A 22,227-nucleotide genomic window follows, 5' to 3' on the forward strand; every position below is an offset into this window, starting at 1 on the left:
CATGATAAAAACAACAACAACAAAAAAAAAAAACCTTGGAAATTCCACATTGTGGACAATTGAGTTTTTTTAGTGTTATAAAAATGTCATACATCATAACAGCAAACAATCAAAAATACATCTAAATAACAGTTCATACATCATATACATATTCCTATAAGTTAAATCCAAACTCACAGTGCAAACAGGAACACTTTCACACCATCATATATCACACTGACATATTGCAAAGGCAGGAGAACACACATTTATCAACTGCTCGTATGCTCAGACTTAATAATAACAATAATAATAATACATTTTATTTATAAAGCGCCTTACATTTGACAAGCAAATCTCAAGGCGCTACCATAAAAATACAATAAAACACAGTAGAATGGGAAAAAACAATTAAGAAAAAGCTTTTAAGAACAAGTATGTCTTTGAGTGTTTTTTAAAAGTTTCAGCTGACAGTGGCAGTCTTAGATGGTAGGGAAGAGCATTGCACAGTCGGGGTGCAGCCGTCTGGAAGGCCCTATCTCCCATAGTGCGGAGTTTGGCCTTTGAGTTGGTGACTGTCAGAAGAGCGAAGGTGATGTGATGGATTGTAAGGACTGATCAGATCTTTAAGGTACACCGGAGTGCTGCCATAGACACACTGATAGGTCAGGAGACAGATCTTATATTCAATCCTGAACCTAACAGGGAGCCAGTGGAGGTTTTTAAGGATGGGTGTGATGTGCATGAACCTCCGCACCCCTGTCAGGATCCTAGCAGCGCAGTTCTGAATATACTGCAGTCTCTGCAGGCTCCTGCCAGGTATCCCAGCGAGGAGTGCATTGCAATAGTCCAGCCTGGAGAAGACAAAAGCATGGACCAGTTTCTCAGCATCGGGTAAGGAAAGGAAGGGACGGAGCTTGGCAATGTTCCGGAGATGAAAGAATGTAGTTTTGCAGAGGTGCTGGATGTGGATGTCAAATGACAGGTGGGGATCAAACTGTACCCCAAGGTTAGTGACAGAGGAATTTAAGGGAATGTTGTGGCCAGCAAATGAAAAAACAGTGAGAGGCAAGGACCGAAGTTGGTAAGGGGTCCCAATGAGCACACCTTCAGTTTTATTCCCGTTAAGCTGAAGAAAATTGTCATTCATCCACGCCCCTGTCTCCTCTAAGCAGGCCGTAAGAGCAGTTAATGAAAGTGAGGGCAATGTAGTGTCCAACCTGACATAGAGCTGAGTATCATCAGCATAGAAATGAAAGGCAACTCCATGCCTGCTGATGATGTGGCCCAGGGGGAACATGTAGATGGAGAATAATGTGGGATCGAGACTTGTGCTTCAACTGTATAAACATTTGTCTGGAAAATGTAAAATTTACCAACTTGTACTTATAACTACATAAGTGTATAAATATATGTGCAGCCCTGACCATGCATACACACAGCAACTAAAGGTAGAACAGGGAAACTGCAGTGAGAAAACTTTGCTGATATCACAGCATACAACCTCATCCACATACATCAACAAGCATCTCAATCTCTGCCTGCTACTACAAGGCCTGGAACAAATAGTTTCCCTGTTGCAGTTTTATACTAAACATTGGCCAATGTTATTTTCACTGCTCAAATTTAATTAGAAGAGATTTTATCTCAGTGAAGACAACAGCATGGTGACATCACAGGAGTGCAAATGATTCTGAGACAACTGTAGCAGTAAATAATTGTCTACTTATTCTATTTGTTGGAATGTTGTATGCTGGTTCTTGTGGTGAAGTTATTAAAGCTTCTTCAAACTTGTTAAAATGATGTCCATAAGTGTTTTTATTCATTCATTCATTCATTCATTCATTCATTCATTCATTCATTCATTTTCTGTACCCGCTTACTCCAATTAAGGGTCATGGGGGGCTTGTGCCTATCTCAGTAGTCATAGGGCGTGAGGCAAGGTAGACTCTGGACAGGATGTTAGACTGTCACAGGGACACATATAGACAGACAAACACAGTCACACCCGCACGCAGACCTATGATCAATTTAAAGTTCCCAATTCAATGTGGGAGGAAGCCGGAGCACCAGAAGATAACCCACGCAAACACAGGGAGGACATGCAAACTCCACACAGGGATGCAATCCAATTGGGAAGGAATCCTACAACCTTCTTGCTATGAGGCAATAGTGCTAACCACTAAGCCACCGTGCTGCCTCCATAAGTGTTTGTGATGTCTAAATTAAGAAGCAATATGTGACACCATGAGTGAGTGGTTGTTACGGGTTCAACACTTTGAGTGGACTAACTGTCACCACCTAGTGTCAGGAACCACATGAGCACTCCCTTTTCAGTGTGATACTAAAATACCTTTAATACAGAAAAGGGAAAAGTTAATGAAAAATGCGTTGCTAAGTCTACCACAAAATTATTTTTTGCTCTCAAAACAAAAACAAAACACCACTGGCGTGGTTGGGTGACAGTAGCTGAATAAGCTGTACAGTCTCTCAGCTCTCTGGCAATTAAGGATTAGTCATCTTCAAAAAAAATACTGAGCAGCAGTCTTCAGAAATAATAATCAGCAGTCATCAAAAATGAATCCTTAGAGGATTGCCTTGCATTAGTGAGAAGCTGGATGTCTAACAATTTCCTACTTTTAAACTCTGATAAGAATGAAATGATGGTTCTTGGTCCAGTGACAAAAAAGAGAAAGAAAATCCACACATCGGTAAAGCGGATTTTCTTTCTTTTTTTGTCTACTATTCTTGATTATCCTGCACCTGTCCTAATTAGGATTTAATGTGTGCACAATTACTATTTTTACTCTTGGTCCAGTGAAACATCAGCATCAATTTGACCAGCTAACACTTAGCCTAGGTTTGTGTGTCATATATCACACTGACAAAGTGAGGAACCTTGGGGTCATTATTGATCCTACGTTGTCCTTTGACCTCCACATTAGAGATATTATGAGGACTGCTTTCTTCCACCTATGAAATATAGCGAACATTCCTCCCATTCTCTCTATGGCTGATGCTGAGAGGCTGATTCATGCATTTGTCTCTTCTAGATTGGACTACTGCAGTGTTCTATTTTCTGGTTTTGTTATGTGTCGGACGCAGCTCGGAGAACCGACCAGCGTTTGAAGGACCCAGTATGAAATAAGCAGAGCACGGTACAAAGGCTAACTGAATTTAATACATAACAGTGATGTGATACAAAACAACAAAAGAGTGTGCGGTCTGGCATGGTGGTGATACGGTGCGCTCCCAGCAGCGCTAACGGTCCGGAGCCAGAAGCCGTTCGGACCCAAGGACCCCGCCGACACCCCCCAGGTGGCCGCAACAAACCGAGTCTGTGAAAGAAGGAACCATTATGTGAGTCCACACTCTACACACAGAGAGACCACTCAAAGGTGTACATAAACAGCAAACACTTCCTGGCTTAATTACTAATCAGCTTCCCAACCTGCAGGCATGGAACATCCAGTTCACAAAACTCCACTGCAGTGGAAGCCGATACATGACTAACGTACAGCTCAATATAATAAGGTGTGAGGGACACCACATTTACTGACTGTATAAACGTTAGTCACAAAATCTAACGTACCTCAGGAAGTGTGCTGATGAGCGTGAGACCTCACCCCCTCCTCTTTCACAGACCGTGAATCAAACCCTGGACGTTCTCTGCATCCACTGATGATGAGATGGCTCCCGAGACGATGATCTCACCCATCTGGTCACAAGGTCGTGTCTCTGGCAAATACACACTGTATACTCCAGTCTTAAATGCCACCATGTTCCAATCCATATAGATGCACCACAGCTGTGAGTCCTGATGAGCCGCAGGTGATCAGGGTGAGGTCCTGATAACCTCAGCTACACAGCCACTCAGTCCCAAATGCAAGCCACCTGGAAGGAAAACCAAAAGACAGAAACAAAAAGGCAGCCAGGCCCCCCCAGCCATACAACAGGTTTACCACAATCCAGCATTAGGACTCTCCAATTGGTTCAAAATGCTGCTGCCAGACTTTTGACAGGAAGCAGAAAGTTTGCATTACATTACACCCATTTTGGCATCTCTTCACTGGCTTCCTGTCCCTGTGAAATCAGATTTAAGGTTCTACTACTAGCCTATATAATTTTTCAAGGACTGACTCCTCCCTACTTAGCTGACCTAATAAACCCTACGTACCGGCCCGGGCTCTGCATTTTCAGGATGCGGGACTACTTTGTGTCCCTTGGGTGAATAAAAAGTCTGTGGGTCATAGAGCTTTCTCTTATCATTCCCCTGTTCTGTGGAATGATCTCCCTGCATCAATAAAATAGTCAGATTCTGTAGAAACTTTCAAGTCTAAATTTAAGACGCACTTATTTTCCCTTTCGTATGGCTAGCACACTGGCATAGTGTCTTAGTATGCTTTTTACCCTTTTAAATTGATTTTATTTGTAAACACAGTGGGCCGCGGCCTCAACTTTATCTGAAGTCTGGGTCTTTTAGTGAAGCTTAGGACTAGTGGCTGGTGACCATCTTAGTATTTCTTCTGTTTTTGTTGTTGCTCAATGCTGACAAATTATACTGTATTTGTTGTGTTTCTGATGCCTGATTCTGCTTTTTCTCTCTGTTAGAGGTGCGGCTCTATCCAGAGATGGGTGTGGTGTCTACTTCTGCAACCCTCCCATCCTGTGCACTGGCAAAATTTCCCGTATATTTGTTTTGAAAATTGTTTTGTAAATTGTGTTGGTAGCATGGCCCAAGCAGAGGGTCACCCCTTTGAGTCTGGTCTGCTTGAGGTTTCTTCCTCAAATCATCAGAGGGACCACTGTCACCTGTGTGCTTGCTCTAGGGGTTGGAAAGGTTAGACCTTACTTGTGTGAAGCGCCTTGAGGCAATTTTGTTGTAATTTGGCGATATATAAATGAAAATAAATTGAAAATGACTCACAGACAGACAGCAACAGAAAGCAATTACAAAACAGTTCTTTCATTAACATCCAATGATAATAGTCTTTCTGTGCCCAAAATCAGTGGTCAAAGCCAGTAATCCAAAAACACAACGGTCAAAATGGTTCTGGCATAAAGAATAATACACTCCCTGAGGAAGTGCTAGAAAGTGGAAGGAGTGACAACAGTCTGGCAGACAATTCAGGTCAGACAGGTACAGATGAGAATACAGCATCTTTTAAGGGTGTGCTCTTATTAGATCCAACTACAGCCAATTATGACCAGAGGTCCCTCTCCACTGAATAACCACGTAATGAGAATTGTAAACAAGCTGACTGCACGGAGGAACGGTGTAATGGATCTGGGGCATCAATTAACTCTGCTGCACATGAGAGAAAAATGAGAAGCGTGAAACCACTTGGCTGTTCTTAGAGTGAGTTGACTTTCAGTCCGACCCGGCTCACTGCAAAACAAGTCAGAGTGATCAGATGCTGAAATGTAGTGAGCGAGGAGTTATCTGAAAAGAAGACATGATGCACAAAAATCTGCAAGTTTCGGGCCATGACACGATCTGTTGCCATTCGCTGCATTTATTTTTGTTGTCTCAGATCTGTGAGGAACACCAGCAACAAAAGGATGTTTTGTTACCATATATGGTTAATTGATGGCATTTCTGATGGCAAATGACCATGAAGGTGCATGAGCACATGCTTGAGAATGCTTGGGATTTATCAACAGATAATACTGACGTGGGTAGGAACATTCTGCACCTATTTAATAAACAGATTTTTTTTTTTTTTTTTTTTGTACTTACATACTAAATTTTGTTTGTATGAGAGCATTTAGAAAGTTTTCTATGCAGTTTGATAAATGAGGGCCCTGGGACCAGAACCTCACTTCACTTAAAACTCAGCACTTGGTACAAATGTTTCTTGGTGATATTTCTGTTTGCATTTGGCGATGTCCCTGAAGGTAACCGTTCAAATTCTCTGTACAATGGATGAGATGGGTGAATAAATTCTGTAAGCTTTACATCATGACTTCATCATACATTTTACTGAGCTACTTTTGTAGTTTTCCTAAAAAATAAAAAATAAAAAAAATAAAAAATTTCTGCAACTTGTTCTACCTTTCCAAGTTTAAATTAGTACGTTACATGATGATTGAACTTGCAGAGTGGAAATCACACTCACTGTTCAGGTTTATCCAGAGGTTTGGTGTTTTCCTTCTCTTTAGACGACTTGATGTGCTTTTCAATTTTCTCCAGTTCATCCTGTTGGGCCCTCTGTCGAAATGACAGAGCACATGATTGTAAGCGTGTCCCAAAACCTCCCTCCAACAGATCAGTTTATATATTTAACATCAATATAGAAATTCCTTTGCCTTTTGCGTGATCCTGTGGTAGACTGATGACCAACCAGTGTCATTTAAAAACTTGTCAAAACTCAGAGACAATGTCCCAGCTTGGACTTTAGAGGGTGATAAACTTCTCACTTGCTGATAACATGAGCTCCCCCTTTATTCAGCCAAAGCCTTGTTAGGGGGCATTCTCCTCTTTAAATTAACATCTGCACAAAAGTGACATCTTCTCCCCAACGTACAAACTGGTATTTATTAAGGAAGAATCTGTGATGAGAATGCATCTACGTCTCACATACCTCATGCAAATGCAGAGTTTTTAAAGCAGTTTAAGCCTAATTATTGTGGAGAATGAAAGAAACAGAGCAAGACAAGTGAATATAAAACAACCAATTTCACAGAGCGTGTGTTTCTCATTATTAATTATTCCACAGCCTATAGAATGATGATATGATATGATGGTATGGCAATTCATTCCAATATGTTGTAAATGATGCCACCTTATTGAGCTGCTCATAAGGATTCCAACACAATATACTTTGGATGGACTCAAATTTTGAGCTATGGACTCTAAACAGTAAATGTGATAAAGGCCAATTTCAGTTTGTACAGTGGTCAAAAATTACAGTTGCCTTAATTTGGTTAAAAAAAAAAGAAGAAAATTTTAACTGTTCTGACTGATAGTTTTCAAAAGTAAAGGGCAAACAATGACTATTGCTTTCTACAAAATACAAATTATAACACCATAATAACAAATCCTACAAATGATATAACACCTAAATAGATATTTATCAACTGATATGGTGGATTGTATGCCATATGGCATTTATTATTTGTCCCATTGTATGACTGAAGTCATGTTATGTTCATTTTTGGTCTATTTATCTTATATTTTTGTCCCATGTGTTTCACTCTATTGAAGGACTCTATTAGGTTTTCATAAAAACGCTTCCATGATAAGAGAAAGTTAAATTAAGTACCCACATTGTTAGCGGGGACATCTTTAGCGGCTGTAAAAGAACTGGACAAGTTCCCATTGTGACAGAAGCAGATGTGTCTCCAATCACTCTAGTGAAGTCAAATCTTGGGTGGACACAATCCGCTCTGCTTCTGTCCACTTCCTTTTTTGAGAAGAACAACCTAATTTTATGTAAAATATCAAATGATGCAGATCTATTTAGGTGTCATATAAAACAAATAATGAATGTTTGCTAAACATGTAATGATATGAATATTCTTACCATTGCACTCATAAGCATTTGTTATTTGTATACTATTCCTTTATTAACTGCTATTAGCTCAATCAATAATTTGCACCATTTTTTAAAACTAAAGTTATAGCAACTTTAATTTTTGACCCCAGTACATACTTTGTCACAATGTTTCAATCAATCAATCAATCAATTTTTTTTTATATAGCGCCAAATCACAACAAACAGTTGCCCCAAGGCGCCTTATATTGTAAGGCAAGGCCATACAATAATTATGTAAAACCCCAACGGTCAAAACGACCCCCTGTGAGCAAGCACTTGGCTACAGTGGGAAGGAAAAACTCCCTTTTAACAGGAAGAAACCTCCAGCAGAACCAGGCTCAGGGAGGGGCAGTCTTCTGCTGGGACTGGTTGGGGCTGAGGGAGAGAACCAGGAAAAAGACATGCTGTGGAGGGGAGCAGAGATCGATCACTAATGATTAAATGCAGAGTGGTGCATACAGAGCAAAAAGAGAAAGAAACAGTGCATCATGGGAACCCCCCAGCAGTCTACGTCTATAGCAGCATAACTAAGGGATGGTTCAGGGTCACCTGATCCAGCCCTAACTATAAGCTTTAGCAAAAAGGAAAGTTTTAAGCCTAATCTTAAAAGTAGAGAGGGTGTCTGTCTCCCTGATCTGAATTGGGAGCTGATTCCACAGGAGAGGAGCCTGAAAGCTGAAGGCTCTGCCTCCCATTCTACTCTTACAAACCCTAGGAACTACAAGTAAGCCTGCAGTCTGAGAGCGAAGCACTCTATTGGGGTGATATGGTACTACGAGGTCCCTAAGATAAGATGGGACCTGATTATTCAAAACCTTTTAAGTAAGAAGAAGAATTTTAAATTCTATTCTAGAATTAACAGGAAGCCAATGAAGAGAGGCCAATATGGGTGAGATATGCTCTCTCCTTCTAGTCCCCGTTAGTACTCTAGCTGCAGCATTTTGAATTAACTGAAGGCTTTTTAGGGAACTTTTAGGACAACCTGATAATAATGAATTACAATAGTCCAGCCTGGAGGAAATAAATGCATGAATTAGTTTTTCAGCATCACTCTGAGACAAGACCTTTCTAATTTTAGAGATATTGCGTAAATGCAAAAAAGCAGTCCTACATATTTGTTTAATATGCGCTTTGAATGACATATCCTGATCAAAAATGACTCCAAGATTTCTCACAGTATTACTAGAGGTCAGGGTAATGCCATCCAGAGTAAGGATCTGGTTAGACACCATGTTTCTAAGATTTGTGGGGCCAAGTACAATAACTTCAGTTTTATCTGAGTTTAAAAGCAGGAAATTAGAGGTCATCCATGTCTTTATGTCTGTAAGACAATCCTGCAGTTTATCTAATTGGTGTGTGTCCTCTGGCTTCATGGATAGATAAAGCTGGGTATCATCTGCATAACAATGAAAATTTAAGCAATACCGTCTAATAATACTGCCTAAGGGAAGCATGTATAAAGTGAATAAAATTGGTCCTAGCACAGAACCTTGTGGAACTCCATAATTAACTTTAGTCTGTGAAGAAGATTCCCCATTTACATGAACAAATTGTAATCTATTAGACAAATATGATTCAAACCACCGCAGCGCAGTGCCTTTAATACCTACGGCATGCTCTAATCTCTGTAATAAAATTTTATGGTCAACAGTATCAAAAGCAGCACTGAGGTCTAACAGAACAAGCACAGAGATGATTCCACTGTCCGAGGCCATAAGAAGATCATTTGTAACCTTCACTAATGCTGTTTCTGTACTATGATGAATTCTAAAACCTGACTGAAACTCTTCAAATAGACCATTCCTCTGCAGATGATCAGTTAGCTGTTTTACAACTACCCTTTCAAGAATTTTTGAGAGAAAAGGAAGGTTGGAGATTGGCCTATAATTAGCTAAGATAGCTGGGTCAAGTGATGGCTTTTTAAGTAATGGTTTAATTACTGCCACCTTAAAAGCCTGTGGTACATAGCCAACTAACAAGATAGATTGATCATATTTAAGATCGAAGCATTAAATAATGGTAGGGCTTCCTTGAGCAGCCTGGTAGGAATGGGGTCTAATAAACATGTTGATGGTTTGGATGAAGTAACTAATGAAAATAACTCAGACAGAACAATCGGAGAGAAAGAGTCTAACCAAATACCGGCATCACTGAAAGCAGCCAAAGATAATGATACGTCTTTGGGATGGTTATGAGTAATTTTTTCTCTAATAGTTAAAATTTTGTTAGCAAAGAAAGTCATGAAGTCATTACTAGTTAAAGTTAATGGAATACTCAGCTCAATAGAGCTCTGACTCTTTGTCAGCCTGGCTACAGTGCTGAAAAGAAACCTGGGGTTGTTCTTATTTTCTTCAATTAGTGATAAGTAGAAAGATGTCCTAGCTTTACGGAGGGCTTTTTTATAGAGCAACAGACTCTTTTTCCAGGCTAAGTGAAGATCTTCTAAATTAGTGAGACGCCATTTCCTCTCCAACTTACGGGTTATCTGCTTTAAGCTACGAGTTTGTGAGTTATACCACGGAGTCAGGCACTTCTGATTTAAAGCTCTCTTTTTCAGAGGAGCTACAGCATCCAAAGTTGTCTTCAATGAGGATGTAAAACTATTGACGAGATACTCTATCTCACTTACAGAGTTTAGGTAGCTACTGTGCACTGTGTTGTTATATGGCATTAGAGAACATAAAGAAGGAATCATATCCTTAAACCTAGTTACAGCGCTTTCTGAAAGACTTCTAGTGTAATGAAACTTATTCCCCACTGCTGGGTAGTCCATCAGAGTAAATGTAAATGTTATTAAGAAATGATCAGACAGAAGGGAGTTTTCAGGGAATACTGTTAAGTCTTCTATTTCCATACCATAAGTCAGAACAAGATCTAAGATATGATTAAAGTGGTGGGTGGACTCATTTACATTTTGAGCAAAGCCAATAGAGTCTAATAATAGATTAAATGCAGTGTTGAGGCTGTCATTCTCAGCATCTGTGTGGATGTTAAAATCGCCCACTATAATTATCTTATCTGAGCTAAGCACTAAGTCAGACAAAAGGTCTGAAAATTCACAGAGAAACTCACAGTAACGACCAGGTGGACGATAGATAATAACAAATAAAACTGGTTTTTGGGACTTCCAATTTGGATGGACAAGACTAAGAGTCAAGCTTTCAAATGAATTAAAGCTCTGTCTGGGTTTTTGATTAATTAATAAGCTGGAATGGAAGATTGCTGCTAATCCTCAGTCCCGGCCCGTGCTACGAGTGTTCTGACAGTTAGTGTGACTCGGGGGTGTTGACTCATTTAAACTAACATATTCATCCTGCTGTAACCAGGTTTCTGTAAGGCAGAATAAATCAATATGTTGATCAATTATTATATCATTTACTAACAGGGACTTAGAAGAGAGAGACCTAATGTTTAATAGACCACATTTAACTGTTTTAGTCTGTGGTGCAGTTGAAGGTGCTATATTATTTTTTTCTTTTTGAATTTTTATGCTTAAATAGATTTTTGCTGGTTATTGGTGGTCTGGGAGCAGACACCGTCTCTACGGGGATGGGGTAATGAGGGGATGGCAGGGGAAGAGAAGCTGCAGAGAGGTGTGTAAGACTACAACTCTGCTTCCTGGTCCCAACCCTGGATAGTCACAGTTTGGAGGATTTAAGAAAATTGGCCAGATTTCTAGAAATGAGAGCTGCTCCATCCAAAGTGGGATGAATGCTGTCTCTCCTAACAAGACCAGGTTTTCCCCAGAAGCTTTGCCAATTATCTATGAAGCCCACCTCATTTTTTGGACACCACTCAGACAGCCAGCAATTCAAGGAGAACATGCGGCTAACATGTCACTCCCGGTCCGATTGGGGAGGGGCCCAGAGAAAACTACAGAGTCCGACATTGTTTTTGCAAAGTTACACACCGATTCAATGTTAATTTTAGTGACCTCCGATTGGCGTAACCGGGTGTCATTACTGCCGACGTGAATTACAATCTTACCAAATTTACGCGCCTTAGCCAGCAGTTTCAAATTTCCTTCAATGTTGCCTGCTCTAGCCCCCGGAAGACAATTGACTATGGTTGCTGGTGTCGCTAACTTCACATTTCTCAAAACAGAGTCACCAATAACCAGAGTTTGATCCTCTGCGGGTGTGTCGTCGAGTGGGGAAAAACGGTTAGAAATGTGAACGGGTTGGCGGTGTACACGGGGCTTCTGTTTAGAACTACGCTTCCTCCTCACAGTCACCCAGTCGGCCTGCTTTCCCGGCTGCTCGGGATCTGCCAGAGGGGAACTAACGGCGGCTAAGCTAGAGGTGATTCAGCAGAAGGAGTGCTTTAGTTAAGGCACGTAAAGATTACACTGGGAAACAAATCGTAATCTAGATAACTAGATCAATCTAACTGCACAGATTAAACAGCTAACAGATACAGAAAAACACCGCTGTGCTCCGGAACAGGAAGTGATACAATACCGCATTGAGAGCGAACCACCAATAGAGGCAAGGCAATGTTTGCCATCTTTACTTAATAACTCTGTAACCTGTGGTATTAGACAGTACAAATTATACCTTTTTGTAATGTTTTTGTTTGGACAAATATTATGGTATACTTTATGACATATGTGGAGACACATATCCTGCAATAGAAAGAGAACTGAAACTGACTGAAAGACATGAAGGAATGATTGTTGCTCACATTTTCATACAAGGCCTGAAGGGTTTCCAGATCAACTATGCTATTGTCCAAGTTGAGAACAGCTGGAAGTAGAGAAAAGCGTGAGATTAAATTCAAAGGAATTCCATTGTAACAGACAGTTGTCGAGCCAAGGCATGAGCAGCACAAAGCGTGAAATAATTACAAAGGAAATGAAAAGACAAAAGGATGTTTCATCTTCATCCTGTAGATTGTAGAATTCTCAGTCTTTAGATGATGGCTTTGATTTTTTTATTTCACAATACATTTGAATGCATTACATTTATACCATATACATTTTGACATATCATGTAATAAGCATCATGCAGCAATATTATGAAATTATTATCAACACAAATATGTGTTTTGCATTTGAACACTTTTTGTTTGTAAAAAAAGCCATGAGTCATCAGGAGAGGTGATGGTCTAGTGGTTAAGCGTTGGGCTTGAGACCAGAGGATCCTCTGTTCAAATCCAGCCTGACCGGAAAATCACGAAGGACCCTTGGGCAAGGTCCTTAATCCCCTAGTTGCTCCCGGTGTGTAGTGAGTACCTTGTATGGCAGCACCCTGACATTGGGGTGAATGTGAGGCATCATTGTAAAGCGCTTTGAGTGTCTGTTGCAGATGGAAAAGCGCTATATAAATGCAGTCCATTTACCATTTAAGTAGTATGCATGTGAAGGTGGAACTTTATGAATTTCCAGATAACTGTGGCACTTTACCTCCAATTATATAGTATTTACTTAGAGAAATATTATAATATTTTTGCTACAGGTGAATGGGAGCTGTGTAAATTTCAGATGGATAACAAATAAGACAAGAAATATAGTTTGGTTGTAAGCAAGGTTGCAAGCAAAGTAACCTATATGGTAAACGGAGTGCATTTATATAACGCTTTTCCATCTATATCAGAAGCTCAAAGCGCTTTACACTGATGCCTTGCATTCACCCATTCACACCAATGTCAGTGTTCTGCCATGTAAGGCTGTCACTACACACCAGGAGCAACTTGGCGATTAAGGACCTTGCTCAAGGGCCGACTTTTTGGTCAGACTGGGGTTTGAACTGAGGATCCCCTGGTCTCAAGCCCAACGCTTACCAATAAACCATCACCTCCCCAATAAAACACCCTGAAAACTGAACCAAGTGTCTTGAAAACTGATGATTCCTATTTCTTGCCATTTTTTTCCATTTTGTTTTTGGTTTTGTCCATTTGGCTCCAACTTGTGAGCTACAGCTGTGCTATCCCATAAAGACCGCACTGAATGCCAGGCTGACAAAAAGGCTACGTGAAACATTTGACAAACAAGATGATGAACTCACCATGATGAATATCTTTCATATCAAGGTGTAGGGACGACATGAGGATTCCAACTGCCTGAGAGCGTTTGTTATTTAGGAGCTTCACCACCTACAAAACACAGACAGATGATGAGATTGGAAAGTTTATATCCAACAGCTTCCCCGACTCAGCATCTTTTTCACATTTTAGAGTGGCCTTGTTGTGACCAGTCCAAGGCACATCTGTGCAGGAGTCATGGTGTTTAATCAGCATCTTGGATAGACGTCACATCAGCCAGGTGGATGGGTTATCTGGTTAAGGTGAACTGCTCATGAACTAGAAATTTAACAAACTCCTTTGAGCGTCATTGTATAATGTTGCCAGTGTTATTTCTTTTACAACACCACAGTAGCTTAAAATATGGAATATTAAAGACATATTTTCCTGAAACAAGTAATGATTTCTCACTGAATTTGACGTCTAAAGTGATTCTGTGTAAATGGGGCATTCCGACTGGAAATTAGACAAATGTACTTGAAAAGAACTTGCATTTTACATTGTTAGGTGTTGGATTGATTAAATTTTGCCAAAAATCAGAGCAGGTCAGGTCAGGGAGTATGTGTTGGTGCTGCACGTTGCTGCATCCACCACACTATGGAACTGACGGTTGGTCACTATCCAGACAGACAATCAGTTCATCCCCACCTCCCAAAAGTATCCATCCAGCTGCTGGAGACAGACAGATATCTTGGCGTCACCTTGGCCTGTAACACTTACTTGGGTCCTCACTGTGGCATCTGTGTGCTGGATCATGCTCAGATAATACATCACATGGTAGCAGTGTCATAGCTCTCCCTCGCAATGCAAATAGGGCACCTTTTCCAAGTTTCACTATGTAATCATCTGTCATACAATTAGTCCAGTTAGCTGTGGTTTCTCAAAAGAGACCAATTGCCAAATATATTGAGTTAGGGCTAAAGTCCCTGGTTAGAGCCTAAAGCAAGTCTGCCATTGTCAATTTTTGGCCCTGACTGCCTTTCCAATTCCAGAAATGAGGAGATCAGGCCTGATTTACTACAGCAGCAGTCCAAATTTTCATGTCATACAAATCATATACTGATGAAATAGCTGTTTGTTGCAGACTTCAACCAAATATGGACGCAGCCCATGACACAAGCAGTTGTGTCCACAAGACAAGATGGAGCCAAATGCAAACAGCCTATGCACTAACCTGGTGGTTATTACCGCATTGCACAACGCTAAAATGTTATCTCAAAACCTTTATTGAAAAGCAGAATTTGTATTTCAGAGGATTTTTGTTGCAGATCAGGATCAGAAGGAGGGTTTTCCTCAGAGAATGGTAGGTCCCTGTCACTGCATGTTCTACCTGCATGTTCAAGTCATCTACTTGTGCCACATGCCAAAGAGTGCAGCAGATAAGACAATATTTAGAGCAGAATCCTGCAAATGGTGATACAAGCATCAAATTTTGCACAAATACTTCTTAGACATTACTCTTTTGAAATAACCAATTAGCCACCTGAAGTTTCAATAGGCAGCCAGGTAGGGGTCAACTGAAGAATTACACAGGGGTCAAACTAAAGATGCTGTAATTATATTGAAAAACTATATCACATTATTTGCTTGATCATAACAATTCCAAAAAGGTATAGTTTAGACTATCTGTGACTGAATGTTATGGAGTTATGGGGTAAAAACAGCAAAAATAGTGACAAAGGTCAGTTTCAGTTTGTACAGGGGTCAAAAAGTTAAAGTTGCCCCAATTTTAGTAAAAAGTGATGCAAATTATTAGTTGAGTTAACATAGTTTTAAAAAGTAATAGTTTGGACCATCTGTTGTGTTTAGTTATCATGTTACAGGGTAACATATGTGACATGTCATAGAATCCAATGGACATTGACCTTTTTTGACCTTTACTTTGGAGACCAAGCATTCAACACTGTCAGAACTGTTCCATTTATTAATCCTATTAGCTCAACCAATAATTTTCAATTCTTCAATGGACCCCTACCTATTGAACAACAGAATAATGTCTAAGGAGTATTTGTGCTGAATTTGATGCTTGTATCACCATTTGCAGGATTGTTTCAGTTATCTGCTGCACTAAGAGCGATGAGCAGAGCTGTGCACCTCAGGGATACCCTTACGGCACAAATTTCTGCCCATTTAATGCCACCTGCCGATTGCCGCCTGCTCTGATCAAAGAAATCACTCACCGTTCACTACAATCTGTCCTTTATCTCATTCTAGCCTTTAATTGTAGTCTGGCATCAAATTACGTGAGCTGTCGAATTCAACAGCATTTTTTTCAAGCTGTACTAACAAAATAAAAGCACAAACATCTGTAAAATTGATAAAGCTTATTACCCCCATCTGCATAAATTAACATACAGTTATTACTTTTGTGCATCACTCATTTTTACTGATATATCAGTCTTAGGTTTAATAAAAAAGTGTCTGTGTGGCTCCTTTTATATTGTGAAAGAGTTTGTAAACTCAACGCAAGACTGGCTGAACATAATATAGTATAAGAAATCCAGTGCAGCATACGTTCTACCAGAAGACTCAGATCTTTAAGTATTCACTCAGAATTACTTTATTAACATCAGATTTATCTCTAAACAAAGCAGATGTTCCCCCATTAGTCATCAGCTCTCAACCAATAGGAACTATGGACATTCCTTAATATGTCAGTGTTCTCATTCACCTCTTGCTGTTTACAGTTCACAGAAAAGACATCCCTTCCTCCACCACACCACCAACAGTTGGTCCCTGTCCAATGCCTAGGGGTAGGCTCCGCCCCAGACTTTTCCATTAGCAGAATTTGTGATCATCTTAACTCTACTCTCTATCAAGATGGGGCCTACACCACATCGATTACACTAAAAACTATTATAACATTTTGTATCTTTTCTTGATGTTTTGAAATTTGAAGTTTAATTTTCCTCCAGTGTCTTTCTGGTAGAACTAGCAATCCCCAGTACCACATGGGTATGTGTAATAAAAAAAAAAGTATTTACCATAACAGAATTTAATTTGTGAAAAATATTATTTATAGGAAACAAGTAATTTACTACATAAGTATTTTTGGGCTTCACAGAAATCAGGATCAAATATTAGTCCAGGCACCAGTAATCACTTTTAGTACCACTGAAGGTGACCAAAAAACAGTGTCAAAAGTTAAGTTAATTCAATTTCAGTAAAAAAAAAAAAAAAAAAAATGCAAATTATTGGTTGAAATAAAAGGATTAATAATGGAATAGTGTTGACTGTGCTGAATGTTTGGTCTCCAAAGTAAACGTCAAACAAGGTTGACGTCCATTGAATTCAATGACAGGTGGTATAGGTTACCCTGTAACATAAAAACTAAGCATGACAGATGTGGAAACTATTCCTTATTAGACCTATCAACCCAAACAATAATTTGCAGCATTTTTACTGAAATTGGAGCAACTTTAAATTTTGACCACTGTACAAACTGAAATCGACCTTTGTCACCATTTTTGCTGTTTTAACCCATAACTCCAGAACATTCAGTCACAGATAGTCCAAACTATACCTTTTTGGAATCGATATGATCAGACAAATAATGTGATAAAGTTTTCAACATGATTGTGGCATTTTTACATTTTGTGTAGGCCATGGTACACTGAGGCTGGATTCTAAGTGTCGTTTGGTCACCTTCAGTGGTACAGAAAACCTGCTTGGCCCTATGGACTATATTAAAGATAAGATATGAGACATTAATATGTTTGGTGCTTGAACATAATATACAGACCTGTTTTCCTTGGATTTGGTAATTGTGTCAGAAAGTGGCTTTTTCTTCTCCTTAATGGCCATCTTTGAGAACAACTCCACAAATTCCTCAAAGTTCACATTAGGCTCCTCAATTGTCTCCCACACCATTGGTGTCATAGAAGAAACCTCTCTGATGAAAAGCAGAGAGAGAATTAGAATACAATACAAAAGAAAAAGTAGATTTATGTGTTGAAAAAATGCTTTTTTTTTCAATAAAACTGACATTTTTCTCACTTATTCATAAAATTGAAAGTCCCATCTCTATCACTAGTCTACTGAATTGAAAATGTCTAATATTTTTACAAACTGAATTTTGATAGATTGGCTAAGTTCTGTCTGGACAGGCTGCTGTGGAATTGTTTAGAAAAGACAACAATTGTTTGGTGTGTTGTTCGATTCAAAAAATTGAAATGGCATAGATGACCTAAAAGCTACAATAATTGTTGACATTCATTCATGTTCTACCATTTGTCTGGCTCGAGATCACAGTGGCAGTTGACCAAACAGCTCATCCAAAATGTCCCTAGCCAAGTCCTCTAACTCTTAATGGAGGAATCCTGAGGTGTTCCCAAACCAGCTAGGAAATACAATCCCTCCAGGATGTCCTGGGTTTCCCTGGAGCCTCCTCCCACTTGGCAGTTCATGGAACACCTCCCTAGATTGGCAACCAGAGGTCGTCCTCAACAGATGCTAGAACTACCTCAGCTGGCTCCTTTCGATGTGAAAAAGCAGCAGCTCCATTCCAAGTCCCTTGTGGATAGTCAAGCTTCTTATCTTGCCCAGGAAGTTGGCTCAGATACCTGACACAGGAATTTAATTTCTGCCACTTGTATCCTCAACCTTATATTTTTAGTCATTATCCAAAGTTCATGACCATAGGTGAGAAGAGGGGTGTTGGAGAATTAAAAGTTTTGCCATCTGGCTGAGCTCCTTCTCCACTACAGTGTCCATAAAATATCAGATGCTGCCCCAATCCATCTGTCCATCGAATGCTCCAACTGACCCTCACTCATGAACAAGACCCTGAGATATTTAAAAACTGACACTTTCTGGATTTGAAACTATCTCACTTGACATGTCTAAAATTGTAAATGATGCAAAAAGTGCTACTTATGATCCGTTGACAACTCAATTATTTATGGATTTGTGGGAGTCATTATGACTCATGACACAACACCTTGTGGCTTGTTTGTCCCATAAGAATTTCTTCCAACCATTCCAATCAGCATTTAGCACTTATCACTCTATGGAAAGTGCTCTAGTGGTGAAATATTGCATTAACCGTTCAGGAAGCACAACCACTTTTATGCACATATACAGAGGTCAGGTCAGGTCTCAGAGCATGAATTTGTGGTGCATGTTACCACATCGCTCACAGTGTGGAACAACCTTGGGTCTTGAATGGCAACTTCCCCACCCGAAGAAGGAACCATTCATCTGCTGCAACCAGGTATAAATGATGGGCATGTCCTTGGTCTTCTCCAGCCTTTAGTGAGCCCTTTGTTCTCCTGCAAAGATATTGGCATTGCCCAACATCTGAGATGGAGGAATGTTCAGGTCATATTCATCCTGTCCAAGTCAACCAGTAGTCCATTGGCCAAGCAGGTTTTCGGTACCACTTATGGGGAAAAAACAACACTTAGAATCCAGCCTCAGTGTATCATTGTCTACACAAAATGTATGATAGCCATCCCAGGGTGGTAGCTGTAGTCAGGTAGGGGTCAATGAAGAATTACACAGAGGTCAAACTTTAAAAATGCTCCAATCATGTTGAAAACTATATCACATTACTTGTCTGATCATAACAATTCCAAAAAGGTATAGTTTGGACTATCTATGACGGAATGTTCTGGAGTTATGGGGTCAAAACAGCAAAAATGGTGACACAGGTCAGTTTCAGTTTGTACAGGGGTCAAATATTAAAGTTGCTCGTTTCAGTAAAAAATTATGCAAATTATTGTTTGGGTTAATAGGGTTATACAAAGGAATAGTTTTCACCATCTGTCATGCTTAGTTATCATGTTACAGGGTAACATATGTCACATGTCATAGAATTCAATGGATGTTGACTTTGTTTGACCTTTACTTTGGAGACAAAGCATTCAGCACAGTCAAAACAATTCCATTTACTGATCCTTTTATTTCAACCAATAATTTGCATCATTTTTTGCTGAAATTGGAGCAACTTTAACTTTTGACCCCTGTACAAACTGAAATTGACCTTTGTCACCATTTTTGCTGTTTTTACCCCATAACTCCAGAACAAGTGTTGTTTTTTTTCCCCTTAAGTGGTACAGATTAGGTCAAAATTCATGACTGGCTCATGGACTACAGGGTCTTGCCCCTGCTTCAACTGTTTACTCAGTTATGGATTAACAGGGATGCAGGTGTATTGTCAGCACAGCAACACCCAGAGCAGCACTTACTGACCTTCAAACTGTTTTTTCCGGGTGTCTTCAGAAAACCGATGTGTGACATCACAGAAAGTTTGTGATTTTCAACCAGATGCTTCCAAACTGACAGTTCAGAGCTTCACAGTGGAGATGGATAATGAGATCGGACCAAAAAAAAAAAAAAAAAATCCAATGCAACCCATCAGCTTCTCAAGAAAAAAAACAGTGGAATATTCTTCAATGGCCAAGTCAGTCAACCGACATAAACCCAATTGAGCATGTTTTTACTAACAGATCACAAAACTGAAGGCAGAAAGGCAGAAAAAGTAGCAGCTGTAGAAGGCTGCAGACCTCAAAATACATGTCAAGGAAGGAAAGTCATCAGGTCCTCGACTTCCAGACTTCAGTCGTCATTAACTGTAACAGGTTCTAAGTATAAGGTTAAAGTATAAAATTCTATTTATTATTGTAGTTGTTAGTCATGTTGACTAACAGTCAGTAGTCAGTCTGAAAATAAAGGGTATTGTGCATAAAAATGTCTAATTCCTAAATGGTTAATGCAATATCTTTATTGACATTGAATTAAGCTGAAATTCAATTGATTTCAACTATAGTGTCGTGGTGTCCTGAGGTAAAAAAAAAAATTATGTCAGGAACAAATAGTAATAAAATACACATCTTTTTTTCACAGTGCAATGTTTTTGCACAGTAAAATATTTAGCCATATGGTTTATCTTGTTTTGTTCCTGAATATTCATCTGTAATCAGTATTATTTTATAATTTATATAAATAAGGACTATATATAGTAATGAAACACACTAAACTGAGGCAGGATTTGTTTTTGTGTCATAATAAATATGTTTAGATATTTACTATAAGAGTGTATCGCTTAATGCTTCATGACAAGAAAATCTGTTACGTGTTACGCGAAGCCTCCGTGCGGCACTTTGAGGTAACTTGTGATTTGTTGCTGTGTGTCCATGATCTGGACTTGTTATTATGCTCTGTTTGTTTAGTTCTGCTTAGGTTTGAGTTTGAGTTTGTTTTTTCTGTGTGTGACTCCTCTTGCTGGGTTTTTCCTGTTTGGGCTTTGTCTGTCCCTATCTCTCTTGTCTGTCTCTCTTGGTGCTTGGTGGTGGGGTTTACACTCTGTCTGGGCCACGCCCTGTTCTGGAACTTTCCACACACCTGTTTCTAATCTGTAGCTCATCACCTGGGTGTATTAAGCTCCACTGGTTGCACTAGTTCCCCGCCAGATCGTTCTGCATTGTGTCTTCATTTCCAGCTCTGTTTTCTGTGTTCCTAGTCTTGCTACCCAACGTTGTGTTTTGACCACCTGCCTGTTTATACCGATCACACCTTACGTCTGATGTTTTGGATTTTTTTGCTGATTTTGGACTGTCTTGCTGTGTACTGAACCCCACTGACTTCTTCAGTAAACATTTTAAAACCAGAGCTGTGTTGACAAGTCCTGCAATTGTGTCCAGACGTCTCTGTCCATCAAACCTGATACTGTGTAATTCAGCTGGGCGGCATTGTTGGCTCACAGAAAGAAGGACCTTGGATCACTTCCCACCTGGTCTTCTCTGTGTGGAGTTCACATGTTCTCCACGTGTTTGCACGGGTTCCTCCCACTTCCATAGACATGCAGTATACACAGTAAATTTTGTTGAGTAAAATATACTCACCAAGATAACATTTCGTCCCAGTCTAAATAGAGTAAAATACATTCCTATTACAAAGTGAAATCAGCTCTACATTGTCGCCGAACGGTACTGACGGTACTCCCCTAAAAATTGGTCCGCCCTGCCTCCACTGCGCATGCATCATGTCAGAGCTCAGGCCGCTCATCTAAGAGAGAGTCTCTTCACCCAAAGCGATCAAATGGAATAAATGGGATTATTAACCTTTTAAACCTCTTAAATCATTCTGAAGTCAGTTTTAAGCAGAAACGAGGTGTTAATCCGTGAACCGGCGGCTAAAGACGCATGCACAGTGAAGGCAGGGCGGACTAATTTTTAGGGCGGGCCGTTCGGTAGGCGACACCATCTTGTCAAATCAAGTGGTTCTACTCCATTAAGTGTTGATTTTACACTGTGTTGAGTTGATTTAGCCCTGTGGTAGAGTATATTTAACTCTATATAGACTGGGACCAAATGTTATCCCAGCAGAGTAAATTTTACTCTGCAAAATTTACTGTGTAGGTGAACTGGAAACTTTAAACTGGCCGTAGGTGTGTGAATGTGTTTGTTTGTACACTCTCTGAGCAATTTATTAGGTACACCTGTTCAATTGCTTGTTAACACAAATAGCTAATCAGCCAATCACAAGAATTTAGGCATCTAGACATGGTGAAGACGACTCGCTGCAGTTCAAACTGAGCATCGGAATGGGGAAAAAAGGACATGGTTGTTGGTGCCAGATGGGTTGGCCAAAAACTGTTGCTCTACTGTGATTGTTATGCACAGCCATATGTAGGGCTCACGGAGAATGGTCCGAAAAAGAGAAGATATCCAGTTCTGTGGATGAAAAT

The 22,227-nt window shown here is 39.8% G+C and overlaps 1 protein-coding gene across 1 annotated transcript in view; it reads right to left on the reverse strand.

The window, feature by feature from the left end:
- Positions 1-22,227, reverse strand: part of LOC117530533 (formin-2-like) — a 116,112-nt gene that overhangs the window by 58,389 nt on the left and 35,496 nt on the right. The window contains 4 exon segments of the mRNA XM_034193425.1: positions 6,099-6,190; positions 12,201-12,262; positions 13,523-13,610; positions 17,277-17,430. Of these exon segments, the coding sequence (XP_034049316.1) occupies positions 6,099-6,190; positions 12,201-12,262; positions 13,523-13,610; positions 17,277-17,430 (396 nt within the window).

This window comes from Thalassophryne amazonica, chromosome 18 (assembly GCF_902500255.1).
Source record: "Thalassophryne amazonica chromosome 18, fThaAma1.1, whole genome shotgun sequence".
In the NCBI taxonomy this organism is placed as follows: domain Eukaryota; kingdom Metazoa; phylum Chordata; class Actinopteri; order Batrachoidiformes; family Batrachoididae; genus Thalassophryne; species Thalassophryne amazonica.